We start from the raw sequence: 14,944 nt of genomic DNA on the forward strand, positions 1-14,944 counted from the left end.
TTAGAGAATATGGTGAGAGCTTTCCTATTGTTCCAGTATAGGAATGGAAGGGTGGAAAGTTCCATCCCCTGTTGATCAATGCTTATCGAACTGGAGACCAACCAGTAGTTATAGAAATATTACTAGCTATAACATATTTGTTGACCCATCCCAACAGATCAAATGTCAGTTTCAAATAAGACATCCTAATTCCTGTAGATTTCACATATTGTGGTATTGCCACTCTGTTTTGTAATTTAGGAAATGAAAAGCTAATTTGATTTGAGGTTTTGTGTGGTTGCCATAAAATGTCTTTGTCTTTTTATTTGGATTCTAGACATTGATGAGTGCCATATCTCGCCTGACCTCTGTGGAAGTGGTGCCTGTGTCAATACTCCAGGCAGCTTTGAATGTGAATGCTTTGAGGGTTATGAAAGTGGATTTATGATGATGAAGAACTGCATGGGTACGTGCTGTAGATTTTATTGCTCACACATTTTGGATCATATTAACAATGCTCATTTTTGATTGTGCTTGCAATCAGAAGTATTTTTTATTAATTTAATTAGACCAATTTCATGCTGTTTCATAAGCTAACACGGTAGCTTAAATCACACTGATGGTCAGAGGCATATAGCCAGAGGCAGAAGGTTGGGCCAGGGGCTGCGACCCAGAGGCTGGGGATAAACTGTACAGTATGGAAAGGTCTACACTGCATGAGCATTGGGTGGGGAGGACTTGAAGGATAGTTCTGTTTGCTCCTTGAGACACATGACCAAGGAGGAACTTGGGAGGAAATGCCTTGCACACTCAAGCAGGGATCCATGGTCTGAGGCCACTGCAAGGAGTGACACTGTTCTATTCAAGTCCCTTTGGGGCTTTTCCCCCCAAGCCTCAAGGAGCAAGGCACTCCTGGACACCACACTGGGTATCACTATATTAGCTTTTAAAATGTTTTTTTTCTTAATTAAGATTTTGTATGTCCCCCCCCCCCCACACACACACACCTTTAATACACAAAACTCCCAGTTTCCAATGTAATTCCATTTTATGTTTGTTTATTGTGTAATCTGGAGGATATATTGTTACAATTAAATAGCCTCTAAGAGTCATAAGTTTCTGTTTATTTCCAGATGTTGACTGAATCTTATTTTTATCTCAAATTGTCCCCTTGATTTTTTTTTTCATATGTTGTCTCTCCAGATATAGATGAATGTGAACGTAACCCTCTTCTCTGTAGAGGTGGCAAGTGTGTGAATACAGAAGGAAGCTTTCGGTGTGATTGTCCTCTGGGTCATGAATTGTCTCCATCACGTGAAGACTGTGTGGGTAAGTTTCTTGGTATTTTAGGATGAAATTTTGTGTATATTGTAACATCATGGCCTTCAGTAGTGGTTATAATAATTCGCTATTCCTGAAGACATATTATTACCATTTATGAACCTGAGATTCATGTTAGTGTGAATGAGTCCCACATTTCAGTTTGACCCCAGGTCCAAAGTTAAATATCTAGAGCATGGTTGCTTCCTTCTGCCGCCTCTCACTCATTCCTGGCTATTGGCTTTCATGTGATTCTTGGTTTGAGGAAATCCTCAAATAGGGACAGTAATCCATACAACAGTAATAAGATCTTTGAGTAAGTGATGAAGCACCACTTTAAGGTTGAAAGGAATGCTAAGATCTGGATAAATCTGAAACCAGAAATAAAGTTCATTCATCGGAATAATGCAAATATATTGGCAGATCAATTAGTAAATCTCAAGAAGTTAAAAATATATCAACCAGTCACTGTTAATATCCAGTAGTGGAAGTCCACTAAAATAGTAATCATTCTATTCAAAATACTATATAATTGTCTGCACTCAGCAATGGAGACAAACAGTCAAAGTGACCAAGCAAGCAAGAGAATGCTAAATTATATTACTAATCTGTGATGTTTAAAACAAAAATCTAACTACAAGAAATCCAAGTGTATAGGCATCAAATAATCCAAATAGGGAAGATGCAAATCCATATTTTATGAAGGCTAGATGGGGTCCAAAGCAGCTTTCAATACAAGGCCAGCCATGGGCAGGCAAATGTGCCCTTTGGGGAAGAGTTCTATCTCCAATTATAAAGCAAGCAGCAGAGTTCAAAAACAAAATATTCGGTTTGTATTGTAAAAGGCCAAGGATTTTTTTTTTCCTGGCCCTGATGAGACAGGCAAAGAGAAGCTGGTCACAGCATCATGAAGGTGAAGTGACAATATGATTGCTATTTCTGTTGTCTGTTTATGCAGATTTAATTTTCATTTCTGTTGTTTTTATTACTGAGATAGATATGAAGTTGTTTGCATTTTACTTTATTCTAGAGCCAATTTTAACATGTTTTACTGTTCTAATATTACACTAGTAATATTAGAATACTAAAACCATGGGTGGATTAACCACATCACTCTTGTACGTCAAGAACTCACTCTTAGCTTTTTACTCAAAATAAGGTCAAAAATGTGTATGGAAACATTCTGAATGAAATTTGAACTAGTATCAGAGTCTGTTTTTATGTCAGTGCTAGCGTTTTATCTATTGCTACATTTTAAACTTCACAGTGGCTAAAGGTGAAATATGCAATTTTTGTTTTTCAGATGTTAATGAATGTTCTCTGAGTGATAACCTGTGTAGAAATGGCAAATGTGTGAACATGATTGGTACATATCAGTGTTCCTGCAATCCAGGGTACCAGGGTACTCCCAATAGACAAGGCTGCATTGGCAAGTATTGGATACTTTGACGTCCAGATTTTTGTTGGGATATAAAAACTTCACATTTGTATGTCTTGTTTTGTTTTATATATTTTAATAACAAACTTACGGGAATGGTACAGAATACAGACATTAAAAACATGAACTTGCATGTAAGACAAATTAGTCAGAAAAGTAATATGAATGGATGGAATCTATTGTATGATAAGAGTGTTAGACACCATATAGTTGCCATCAATAAGAAATATACTTTTAAAAAAAAATCCAAATGCTAGCATTGTCCAGAAAAGTTTGACTGGCATATTTATAATTGTTATAAACCTGAACTACTGAAACTTGTTCACTGTTTTGGATAGCAATGTATTTGCCCACGTTTATATTAAAAATCTATACACAAATGAAAACAAAAAAGAGCTTGCCAATACTTGATTCTGTCTCCTATTTTTCCAATTTTACTACTCAATTTTAGTAGAGTTTAAGCTCGCTTGTGGCATGTTTTGGTGCAGATAGCTCACAGACTGGTGTCTTCAAACAGGCCAACCAGGTAGGCCTCACTTGCTTCCGGCAAAGCACCAATATCTGTGCTCTAGAAGTGCAGTCCTAAGCAATTTTATGCACCAAGCACTGGGAAAGAAGTTTGCAGATCAGAAGTTTAGTTGACTTCTGATAACATCTTATTTCATGAAGAGCCACAGTATCTGGTCTGAATCAATGAGGTTTCTTGACTCCACCAGTAGAAGTCACACTCTTTGAATGACCTTTGTTGCGAGTTGCTTCCTGGTCACCTTTCCACTGGTGGATTTACAGGCAGTTTGCTTGTTACAAGCCATGTTCCCTCAAACTTCTCTTCCTTAACCCTTCCAAGGAATTCCATTATCTTCTTCCCCCAGAGTCATGAAAACTGGTTTCCCCATTTTGGTGTAGTGGTTTGGAGCCAGTTTGGTGTAGTGGTTAAGTGTGTGGACTCTTATCTGGGAGAACTAGGTTTGATTCCCCACTCCTCCACTTGCAGCTGCTGGAATGGCCTAGGGTCAGCCATAGCTCTTGTAGGAGTTGTTCTTGAAAGGGCAGCTGCTGTAAGAGCTCTCTCAGCCCCACCTACCTCACAGGGTGTCTGTTGTGGGGGAAGAAGATAATGGAGATTGTAAGCCAATCTGAGACTCTAATTCAAAAAGAAGGGCGGGGTATAAATCAACAGTCTTCTTCTTCTTAAAAAAAAGCTTCCTACAGGCACCAACCTCCTGTTATGCCTTCTCCTCAGTGAACTGCAGTGCCCTGAAGTCCCTCTCTTCCCTACCCACTGCCATTCTTTTTTCATTTTGAGTTTCATCAAAAGGGGAAATGGGGTCGATCTAACGCTAATAGACTTCGCTTGAAAATTAAAGCACTATGCATAATTGTAATTTGGGGTTCTATTGACCCTCAAAATATTTTTTAAAAAGATTTTAGCACTGTTCCCATGTTTAAATAGATGGACCAACACCTATTATTTTATAGAAAGGTGGAACAATCAGTGAAAACAAAACCAAAAAACCCCTCATAATTTATATCTACAGACATGTTTTTGGTTTTGAGGCTTCACAACACTTTTGGGATTGGAAGTTGCAATGACCCCCAAAAAAGTAGTCTTTGCAACCCGAATTGTTGAGTATATAGTAGGAGCAGATAAAAGCCTTGTGTTTGTGCTCTGTCAAAGCTTCCTTCATGCCCAGAGCCTCATGGAAAAGCTCAAATTGAACTGCACTGCACTTTTGGAAATGGGGTCATTCTATCCCCCAGCAGGATAAGGTTGGACATGTTTGAAGGCATCCTCTGAACCTCACTTTTTCCAAACCTCATGAGGCCATGAAACCTGGAACTCTAGCTGACCCCTGGTCACCAGTTTTCTGAACTAATTACTTCCCTTTGCCCTTCAAATTTTGCAAACCTCAGAGTGATCTTCTCAACTTTACATATCTGGGTAAGTACTCTAGATGACCCCAGCCACCTGTCCACTGAGCTGATTGGTTCTCTTTGTCCTTCAAATTTTCCAAATCTGATTTGATCATTTCAGTTTTACAAAAGGAAGTTAGTCTAGATGACCCATAGCCACCTGTGCACTGAACTGTTCACCTTCAAATTTTCCAAACTTCTGAGTCACCTTCTAGGCTTCCCAACCCTCCCGCCCTGGCGGGGGACCCCAGGATTTCCACTCTCTTCCCCCGCTCCCCATAAAAACGGAAGCGGGGGGAGGGGGGGAAACGGTGCCGGGGAGCATGGCAAGCTGCCCGATCCTGGATCGGGCGAGGCCACCGCGCCGCTGCCACCCCCTCTCCGCCCACCGCAGCTGCTCCTCCGAGATGGGCCCAGGCTGAGCCCATCTCGGAGGAGCAGCCAAGAGGCGGCAGCAGTGCAGGGGAGGGCGAGGCATGCCAGGAGCATGGCGAGCCGCGAATCCGGGCCCTTCTAGGACGCGGACTGGCGGCTCACCACGCCCCCGGTCCACCTCCACCACCCCCCTCCGCTTCCACCCCAGAGCGCGCCGCTGCCGCCTCTTCTCTGCTCGCCGTGGCTGCTGCTCCAAGATGGGCTCAGGCTGCTGGCAGCCGCCGTTGTCGCCCTCGCACCAGCTGTGCTGGTAGCCGTGCTCCCAGCAGAGGGGCGCCTCCTTGGACCAGCCCACCGTGCCGTCGTCCTTCTGCAGGCACAGCACCAAGATGGCTGGCACGGCCCCGCTGCACGTCACAGCCACCACTGTGCCAAAGGGCACATAATGCAGGCTGCGGCCGGCCGGGCCGAAGGGGGTGGTGTAGGCCACCGGCCCGCCTTCCTCGTCCAGACCCGGGCACATGCCCTGGAAGGCGAAGCGGCAGAGGTAGCCGTCGACTGGCACGGTGCACGAGCCCTCCAGCCACTGGCCCTGCTGGTCGTCCAGCACCACGCAGCACGGAGCGGTAGAGCTCCCGCCGCCCGCCTCGACGGCCGGCCGGGCCCAGTTGGTGTAGAAGGTGTCCTGCTCACCCTTGATCCACATGAAGCCCCACAGCGGCCACAGGGGAAAGCACTGGCGCGGCTGGCGCTGCAGGCCGATCCAGAAGAGGCACGGGCTCTGCTCGGGCCGCGACCCTGCCGTGCCCCGCAGCAGTTCGTCCACCTGGGCCGCCTCGTCGTGGTGCTTGACCGTGGCCAGGTTGCCACCCAGCTCCCGGCAGCTGCGCCAGGCGTCCAGGAAGCTCCGGTGCTGGAAGTAGACGGCGTAGCAGCCGTCCGGGCTGCATGCCGCTTCCGGCTCTTGTGCACCGCCACGCAGGGGACCAGCCAGGAAGAGCAGCAGCAGCAGAGGCGGCGGCAGCAGGAGTAGGCCTGGCAGCAGCGGCATGGACGTCCTCCCGCGCTGCTCACATCCAGCGAGCGCTCTGACAGGCAGGCAGGTGAGCAAGGGGCCCCCATCCCTTCCCCGGCCAGGCAGGGTGGGTTGGGGAGGAGGTGGAGCCACTCCTCCGGCTTCCCCACTCCCCTCCTTTCCCCTTCTACGGCGCGCACTTGAGCCCCTGCCACGGGGAGAGAAAGAGAGGGAGTCGACCAGGAGAAGGCCAGCAGGAAGGAAACCAGGCAGCCAGCTGCTCGGGGAAGAGGAGCCCAGGGGTCACAGGCCTTCCCCAAATCCTAAGCGACACCCCGAGCATCTAAGTTCACGGTACTCCTTATCCCTGGCTCGAACCACTAGGCCCCAGGCTCGCCTCTAGCTATAGGCACCGCCCCTCCCTCCCCGTTTTCAGCCATCAGGGCCCAGTCCTTGACCTTTCCTCTAAGCCAGGGGTGGCAAAACTTGCTTAACAGTAAGAGCCACATGGAATAAACATCAGATGTCTGAGAGCCGGAAGACATGAACATCAGATATTTGAGAGCCGGAGGAAGGAAGGAGTGGAAAGAAAGCTACTTTAACTTTAAATGCATTCTCCAAGCTCTCGGAGCAGCAGCCACAGCGAGCAGAGAAGAGGTGGCAGCGCTCGCCATGCTCCCCGGCGCCGTTTCCCCCCCTCCCCCCTAGCTCCACCCCAGTGTCTCCTGGCTCCACCCCCAAAGTCTCCTGGCTCCACCCCCAAAGTCCCCAGATATTTCTGGGGTTGGACTTGGCAACCCTATCACCTTCTCAACTCTACATATTTGGGGCATGGGTGTGTGGAAGGTTACAATGGTTGCTTTCTTTAAAATAAACAGTTTTATAGATTCCCAACTGTGTCTTCTGCTTTAAAAATGGTGGAGTCATTTTGACCCCATTTACGTTTTTGTGGAGTTTTGATGTTTCCAATGAGAAGTATTTTTGAACCCATTTCCAAATTTGACTCTCATAGAATCACAGAGTTGGAAGGGGGCATAGAGACCATTTAGTCCAACCCCCTGCTCCATGAAGGATCAGCCTAAAGCATCTCTGACAAATAATCATCCAGCTGCGTTTTAAAAACTGCCAATGAAGGGGAGCTCACCACCTTCCTCTCCTTTGTCCTGCATTTCTGAAGGAAGTTATTCTTGAGGCCTGAGTTATTTTCTTAGTAGCTAATGGCATGACAGAGAGTGCTATCAAGTTCCCATTGCTTTTTGGCTGTAATGTGTAGTATACCAAAGTAGTATAGCTGGGGTTTTATCACAGTGTGATATCACATTGATATCATAAAAATAAATTGACAAAATATTTTAAAATTCACATAATTGTAAGCTGTTTTACCCCTGTGCTCTTCAAATGGCACCGTTATCTCACCTATCTTTTACATTCTCATTTTTATTTTATTTTGGTCATGAATTCCATATCATAATAAAATCAATTAATGCCTAAGAGAAAAAGAGGAAGACAAAAATGTGGGACAGAAACTTAGTTCTTAAAAAAAGGAAATCTCAAAAAAATAGGTTGCTTTGTAAATGCCAAATATAATGTCTCTTAAATATTATCTTTCTAGACATTGATGAATGTATGATTGTGAATGGAGGCTGTGACACCCTTTGTACTAATTCAGAAGGCAGCTATGAATGCAGTTGTAGTGATGGTTATGCCCTGATGCCAGATATGAGGACATGTGCAGGTAAGAGAGTGACTAGCAGTTAAGTTTCTGCCTCACAGTTTAAGCCATACTAAGGAGTGTACCTAAACCCCAGTACATAGAAAGCAAATATACTACAGGAACTGACAGCATGAGCTCAAAACCAGAAAGTCTCTGTTTCAAATATCTCCTTAGCTGAGAATTCACAAGGTGTCCCTTGGCCAGCTACTGTTTTTCAACTCTTCATTTACAATATGCAATAATGCAGACCCATGTTACTAAATGTAAAATATTACCTGGATAATGTTGTTCAGGGGAGGGACGGTGGCTCAGTGGTAGAGTATCTGCTTGGTAAGCAGAAGGTCCCAGGTTCAATCCCTGGCATCTCCAACTAAAAGGGTCCAAGCAAATAGGTGTGAAAAACCTTAGCTTGAGACCCTGGAGAGCCGCTGCCAGTCTGAGTAGACAATACTGACTTTGATGGTCCGAGGGTCTGATTCAGTATAAGGCAGCTTCATATGTTCATATTTATTTATTGTCTTTATAGCCCACCCTTCCCATAAAACAACCTTAGGGCAGGTTTCATCATAGAAACAGACAATCAGCAGTTAAAACCCAATTAAAATTATATAAAATCCAGAATTACAGAACTAATAATTGAAAGTTAAAAGTGACAGATTCAGCCTCACAACACAAGTGTGTTCAGGTCCAGCATGTACTACACTAGGATCTCTTGGAGCTCTTCACAGTCAGACTTGGTTTTCACCATCCTGAATAATTTTGTGTCATTTGCAGATTTGGCTACCACATTACTCACCCGCAGTTCCAGATCACTGATGATTAAATTAAATAGTAGCACCCCCAATACTTATCCTGTTGGGACCCCACTGCTTACTTCCCTCTATTGTGAGAACTGTTATTTAACCAGTTTTTATCCATAAGAGAATCCATCCTCTTATCGCATAACTGCTAAGTTTACTCAGGAGTCTTTGGTAACATAACTTGTTGAAAACTTTTTGAACAGCCAGCTATATAATGTCTACCAGCTCACCATTGTCTACATGCTTTCCTTTCCCTTGGCTTATCTCATTTGGATCCTCTTTATTTTTAAAAAGCTATTTCTCATAGCTTCCTTAAGACTTTGAGGAACCTGATTTGGATCTGGAGAACTTGGACCCAACTCTTGCTAAGGAGATTGTCTCGTTTGACCCTAAGATACTGTAGACATCGTAAAAACCACACCAGCTAATTAGATACATGGAATTCTGCTGAAAATCATATCCAATAACAAAAGTGAACCCATTAGGGGAGGGTAGGATATAAATCTGATAAAATAAAATAAATAAAATACAATAATAGTGTTTTACAAATATTTGCCTATTAAGTATTTTGCAGTGATGTACATTTTCCCCCAGATATTGATGAATGTGACAACAACCCAGATATCTGTGATGGTGGACAGTGCACCAACATTCCAGGAGAATATCGCTGTCTTTGTTATGATGGATTCATGGCTTCTATGGACATGAAAATATGCATTGGTAAGTAATGTAGATGTAGATTTCAGAAGCGAAATTAACATATAAATCTATTCTTAGTATATCAAATCTGTAATTAAAATGTTCAAACATAGTTATACCACTAATGTATCAGCATGTAAACATAGAAATTATTTTAATGTTGTTTTTACAAAAGCTCTAAAGTAATTTGTTTAAATATTAAGACATTTTAAATGTTTTCTGTATGTACATTAAGTTTCTTTTAAAATGTCTTTCAAATGCTTTTTTTCTTGAGAAAAAAAATAATTTATTGTTTTGTTTTGTTGTCCAAAAAAACCACCCAATCCTTATATTGAATAGGCAAAGGGCATGGTCCTTTTGTGAATCAACACATTCACACAGCAAAGGCATCCCAGGATTCATAGAATCATAGAGTTGAAAGGGGTCATACAGGCCATCTAGTCCAACCCCCTGCTCAATGCAGGATCAGCTTAGAGTATCCCCAAAAAGTGTTCATCCAATGACTGCTTAAAGACTGCCAGTGAGGGGAGCTCACCATCTCCCTTGGTAGCTAATACCATTGTTGAACAACTCTTACTGTAAAAAAGGTCTCCTAATATTCAGCCAGTACCTTCCTACCCTTAATTTAAACCCATTATTGCAAGTCCTCTCCTATCTGCTAACTGGAACAGCTTCCTGTCCTCCTTTAATTGACAGCCCTTCAAATACTTAGAGGGAGCAATCATGTCCCCTCAACCACTTCTTCTTCAGACTGAAGGTTTCCAAATCCCTTAGCCTTTACTCATAGGGCTTGGTCTCCAAGTCCCTAATCATCCTTGTTGCTCTCCTCTGTGCCTGCTCCATTTTGTCCACATCCTTCTTGAAGTGAGGTTCCCAGAATTGCTCACAATACTACAGATGCAGCCTGACCAATGCAGTGTCTGCATAACCAAGCAGAAATCCCAGGTTTTTATAAAAATATGTCTTTAGAAAAACAAAAAAAGTTTTTTAAAAACCCTCACAGCATGAACACAATACATTACAAAATAAAAGTTTTAATGGCATTTGCAGTTGTTGTAGAAAGATTGTGGAAACTCTGAGTGAGAAGAGGATTGCTGAGGAAGGGAACAAAGGGGAAGGATTCAGTAGCTGAGAGGAGAGGAGATATAAAGAAAGAAAAGTACAGCCATGGACCCTGCAAGGTATAAGAGAGGGAATGCAGAGTCAAAGGCTGTGAAGGCGTGCTGAGTGTGAGCAAGGGGATAAAGTGGAAGCTGAAGCCAGTGGAGGTAAGCAGAGTGGATACAGGGATTGGGGGGATGTAGTAGGGTGTACAGGATTTCCCTTCCATCGCAGGTCCCCACTTGTTATCTTGTCCATATAATCTATCACATATGTACACAATAATCTGTATTGTCTTCTTTACATAAGAACATAAGAGAAGCCATGTTGGATCAAGCCAATGGCCCATCCAGTCCAACACTCTGTATCATACAGTGGCAAAAAAACCCCAGGTGCCATCAGGAAGTCCACTAGTTGGGTCAGGACACTAGAAGCCCTCCCACTGTTGCCTCCCCCCCACCAAGCACCAAGAATACAGAGCATCACTGCCCCAGACAGAGAGTTCCATCTGTACCCTGTGGCTAATAGCTCTGCTCCATATGTTTATCCAATCCCCTCTTGAAGCTGTCTATGCTTGTAGCTGCCACCATTTCCTGTGGCAGTGAATTCCATGTGTTAATCACTCTTTGGGTGAAAAAATACTTCCTTTTATCCATTCTAACCTGACTGTTCAGCAATTTTATTGAGTGCCCATGAGTTCTCGTACTGTGAGAAAGGGAGAAAAGTACTTATTTCTCTATCTTCTCTGTCCCATGCATAGTCTTATAAATCTCTATCATGTCACCCCTCAGTTGACGTTTCTCCAACATTTCTTTAAAATAATTCTACTGTTCTTGGAAAAAATAGTTTGAATTTTCAAATAATATGCATTTACAGATGTGAATGAGTGTGACCTGAATTCAAATATCTGTATGTTTGGAGAGTGTGAGAACACCAAAGGATCCTTTATTTGCCATTGCCAGCTGGGCTATTCTGTCAAGAAGGGAACCACAGGATGCACAGGTACATTGTACTTTGATCAAGTGTGCCTTTTAATCCAAATTATTTCCTAAAACTAGAGATAGTTATTGTGGACCAGTTCTGTATATTTTTTTCAGCTTTATAGACACAGCAGCATTAACATACTTGAGTCTTCATCCAGTACACTCAGCACCATAGCTTGGTTGTGTGTAGTTAGTAACCACATAGGGGTAACCTTAAATAGCTATCATATATTTCTTTTCACATAGTTTCAGGTGGTAGTCATGTTGGTCTGCAATAGATTCGAGTCCTATAGCAACTTAGAGGCCCACAAGGTTTTTGAAAATCTTGTTGGTCTGTAAGATGCCGCGGGACTCACATCTTTCATGTGAGCTTTTCCAAATGTTGGCAACCACCTTGCAAAATAATATATACCCAGACCTGTGTGTGCAGAGTTATTGTCAGATTATGTGTGCTACATGTTTGAAATATTTTGCTTTGAGAACATTTACATTGCAGTCCTAAATGCACTTATAACTTTTTCAGTGGACTTAGAAGGGTGTAACTTTGTTTAGGATTGCTCTGCTAATAAAGCTCTACTTCAGTTCATTTAATTGATTTTCACTGGAATCACACAGGTCCAGCAATGCCTAGTAAACTATTATGCTTAAAAACTTTAAACATCACTGTTGTCTGATAGAAATAAGATTAACAGTGCCATCCTAAGCAGAGTCAATGGTCTTAGAAGGATATAAATTTGTTTAGGATGCCACTGATAGCTATTGAATTTTTGAATTCCTTAAAGACTACAAGAACATTTTAAATTACAAGGATAGTCAAATAAATAAGTATCCAAATATTCTGCTCATATAATTAAAATATAATTTTATATACTGGATTTCCAGGTTGTGTATCAGTAAAATATATATTTAGACTAACTTCAATTGAGTGATTCCAAGTGGTAAATGTGAAACTCTGATCTAATATTCCCGCAATACTAGAATAACAGTATTTTGTGTCACTGAATTTAAGACCATTTGGTTTGTCCTCTTAGTAAATGGTTCATTTTAATCATAAACACATTTACATAAAGTGAATCCCATTGATTTCAATGTGCATTTGACTGTTACTTTTAAAATGTTAAGATTATGAATGAATACAGATAATTTAACTGATCTTTGCTGTTCACTTATAAATTCACCACTGTCAGCATTAATTACCTCAAGAGTTAGTCCTCTTCAGCATCTCACGTCAAGGTGAGAAAACCTTTACATGATCTTGCACCTTATAGGGAAAGTGACATTGCAGGAGTATGGTATTTTTTTACATACCATTTTAATGAAAATAAAATAGTATGAAATCATGCTACTCAGTATATTAGATAAGCATGATTATCATTGATTCTGATTTCAACATGTGCAGTTTGGTTTTCTTAGATGTGGATGAATGTGAGATTGGTGCCCATAACTGTGACCTGCAAGCCTCATGTGTCAATGTCCCAGGAAGCTTCAGGTGTAGCTGTAAAGAAGGATGGATTGGAAATGGAATTAAGTGTATTGGTGAGTACAAACTGTTAGTTCAAGTCATCACAGTGATGAAATGGAGTTAAGTGGTTTAGTTTGTAGTTTGGGTATTTGTGTTGTAGCTGGAGCAGGATTTTTCAGGATGGTTTTTTAATAGATGGTTCTTTTCTGGATGATGACTGTTGTGGCCTAACTGGAAATAGTGGGGGGGGTTGTTCTTCTATAGAGAGCAACCACAGAAATAGCGAAGGCTGATCTGTCACCTGCAGAAGGGCATGGCGGGCCCTGTTCAATACAGCATAGTTGCCACAGTGGTACATACTAGGAATATGCAGTCCTGCATGAATGTTGAGGACAGTAAGGGCTTTCCCACCCCTAGCCATGTAATCCTGCGAGGGAGTATATTCACCATGATCTGGACTTCCGGGTTATGTCTCAGTGGGGGTCCACGGAGCTTGTCTCTAGCGGCCCCCCTGAATCAGGCAGTTGGAGAGATGCCACAGATGTTTCCTTTTAGCATGGGACTTTGCAAGAAGCCAGGACATAGCAACGGCTGTTCCTGTCCTTGTATGCCCTGAAGCTCCACCGCCATGATTGCCATTACGGCAGTAAGAGGTGAACACGCGACCGGTTGCTCTTTTTTCTCTTAACAAGCTTCTGATGCATCGCTTTCCTAAGTCAAGCACGGCAATTTTACTCGGCAAGTAAGTTTGCTTTCAATACCACTGGCTAATGGGTCGTTTTACATAACAACAAACGGGACAGTTCAAAGGAAGGGAAAGAGGCAAATTCCACCCCCCACCACCACTTTTCCGTGAATGCAGCTTCGGAAAGACAAAGAACAACTTTGAGCATTGGCAACAATTTGAATTAGACTGAATATAGATACTCAAATCAACCTGGATTATAATTGAATATGTGTTAATGAGACTATTATCTGACTATAACATGGTCTGAACAAAAACGAGATATATTTTAGAGAGATTTGTCTTTGCCGCCTGAGTGCAACTAAAATGGCAACAATCAAAACACACGGCTGGAGGAGATTTTGAGAGACATGCTAACTGGGTCTCTGAGTTACTTTTCAACTTTGATTAATAGACTGAGTTATTTGGAAGAGAAAAATGTCATTACCGACTTTCGGTTTCGGCGACATGCAGCTAGAAGCGGCTTGAACCAACGTGTCCATAGCCGCTTTTAAATCAGTTCGTAGAGGGGTTACCCCCGAAGGATGACTTGACTCTGGGGCCGAGGAAGGGTCCCAGAAGGCAGGGGGCTTGAGCAGTAGAACAGGGGTGTCAGTGGAGGCAGCTGCTCCCCAATCCCGCTTGCTCCTACCCTCATCGCTTCGATCGCCATTTTTAAATGTCAAAAGGGTCAGCCACCGGCTTCTTTCTCTTTCCTTCTGCACTCTACATTTTGGACCTTAAATCTTCCAATATCAACATAAGTGGCATCGATCCTTCTACTATTGTGTTTTTCCTATACTATCTTTTGAATGGCAATATCTCTGACAAGCAGGAAAAAGGAGAACCAGGACTGAAGCAGATTTCAAAAGACTGAGAAGGGGGAGGGAACTCTCCCTCATTCTTTTTCAAGGCTTGCAAAAGTTTGTGCATAACGTGGTAATATTGAAAATACCTGCATGAGGAGACCACACCAATCTTTAGTTATATAACAGACTTGATGGCTGAACTTAACTGATCTGCTTTAAACTCCCTTTAGGGGAGAAAAATGTTTTGGATTTTGGGAAAGATGCTGACTTGCAAGTGTATATGGATGTGAAAGACAGCTGGCTTAAAAATACTCTGAAGCTTAAATTGAAGTGCTCTGAATGAATTTATAAGAGCTCTAACTAACTTTTAAAGGCTGGTGGGTACTTGATATTGACTTATAAGACATAGTAGGATCTCTGGCTGTAAGAAGAATATTTCTACAAATTTTCAAAGTGGATTTTTATCTATTCTTGTTGGATGATATGGATATAACCTTTTAATCCCGCTTTTATTTTTTTTCTTTGCCTTCTTTTTATCTGTGGCTGGATTATTTTTTGACATGGTTTTAATATTTTTTGGCTTGGGATTCCTTTTTTTGTATGCACCCTTT

At 42.4% G+C, this 14,944-nt stretch overlaps 1 protein-coding gene across 2 annotated transcripts in view; it reads left to right on the plus strand.

Annotated features, from left to right (window-relative positions):
* The window catches only part of LOC132590489 (fibrillin-2-like), a 314,238-nt gene that overhangs the window by 191,705 nt on the left and 107,589 nt on the right, over positions 1-14,944 (plus strand). For both annotated transcript variants that reach the window (XR_009556697.1, XM_060263396.1), the window contains exons 21-27: positions 317-445; positions 1,183-1,308; positions 2,603-2,728; positions 7,654-7,776; positions 9,150-9,275; positions 11,232-11,357; positions 12,752-12,874. Coding sequence is in view for 1 of the 2 variants with exons in the window: in XM_060263396.1 (XP_060119379.1) it covers positions 317-445; positions 1,183-1,308; positions 2,603-2,728; positions 7,654-7,776; positions 9,150-9,275; positions 11,232-11,357; positions 12,752-12,874 (879 nt within the window). In the remaining variant the exon portion in view is untranslated. The remainder of the gene's footprint in view (positions 1-316; positions 446-1,182; positions 1,309-2,602; positions 2,729-7,653; positions 7,777-9,149; positions 9,276-11,231; positions 11,358-12,751; positions 12,875-14,944) is intronic.

Source organism: Heteronotia binoei, unplaced genomic scaffold (assembly GCF_032191835.1).
Source record: "Heteronotia binoei isolate CCM8104 ecotype False Entrance Well unplaced genomic scaffold, APGP_CSIRO_Hbin_v1 ptg000047l___fragment_1, whole genome shotgun sequence".
Classification (NCBI taxonomy): Eukaryota; Metazoa; Chordata; class Lepidosauria; order Squamata; family Gekkonidae; genus Heteronotia; species Heteronotia binoei.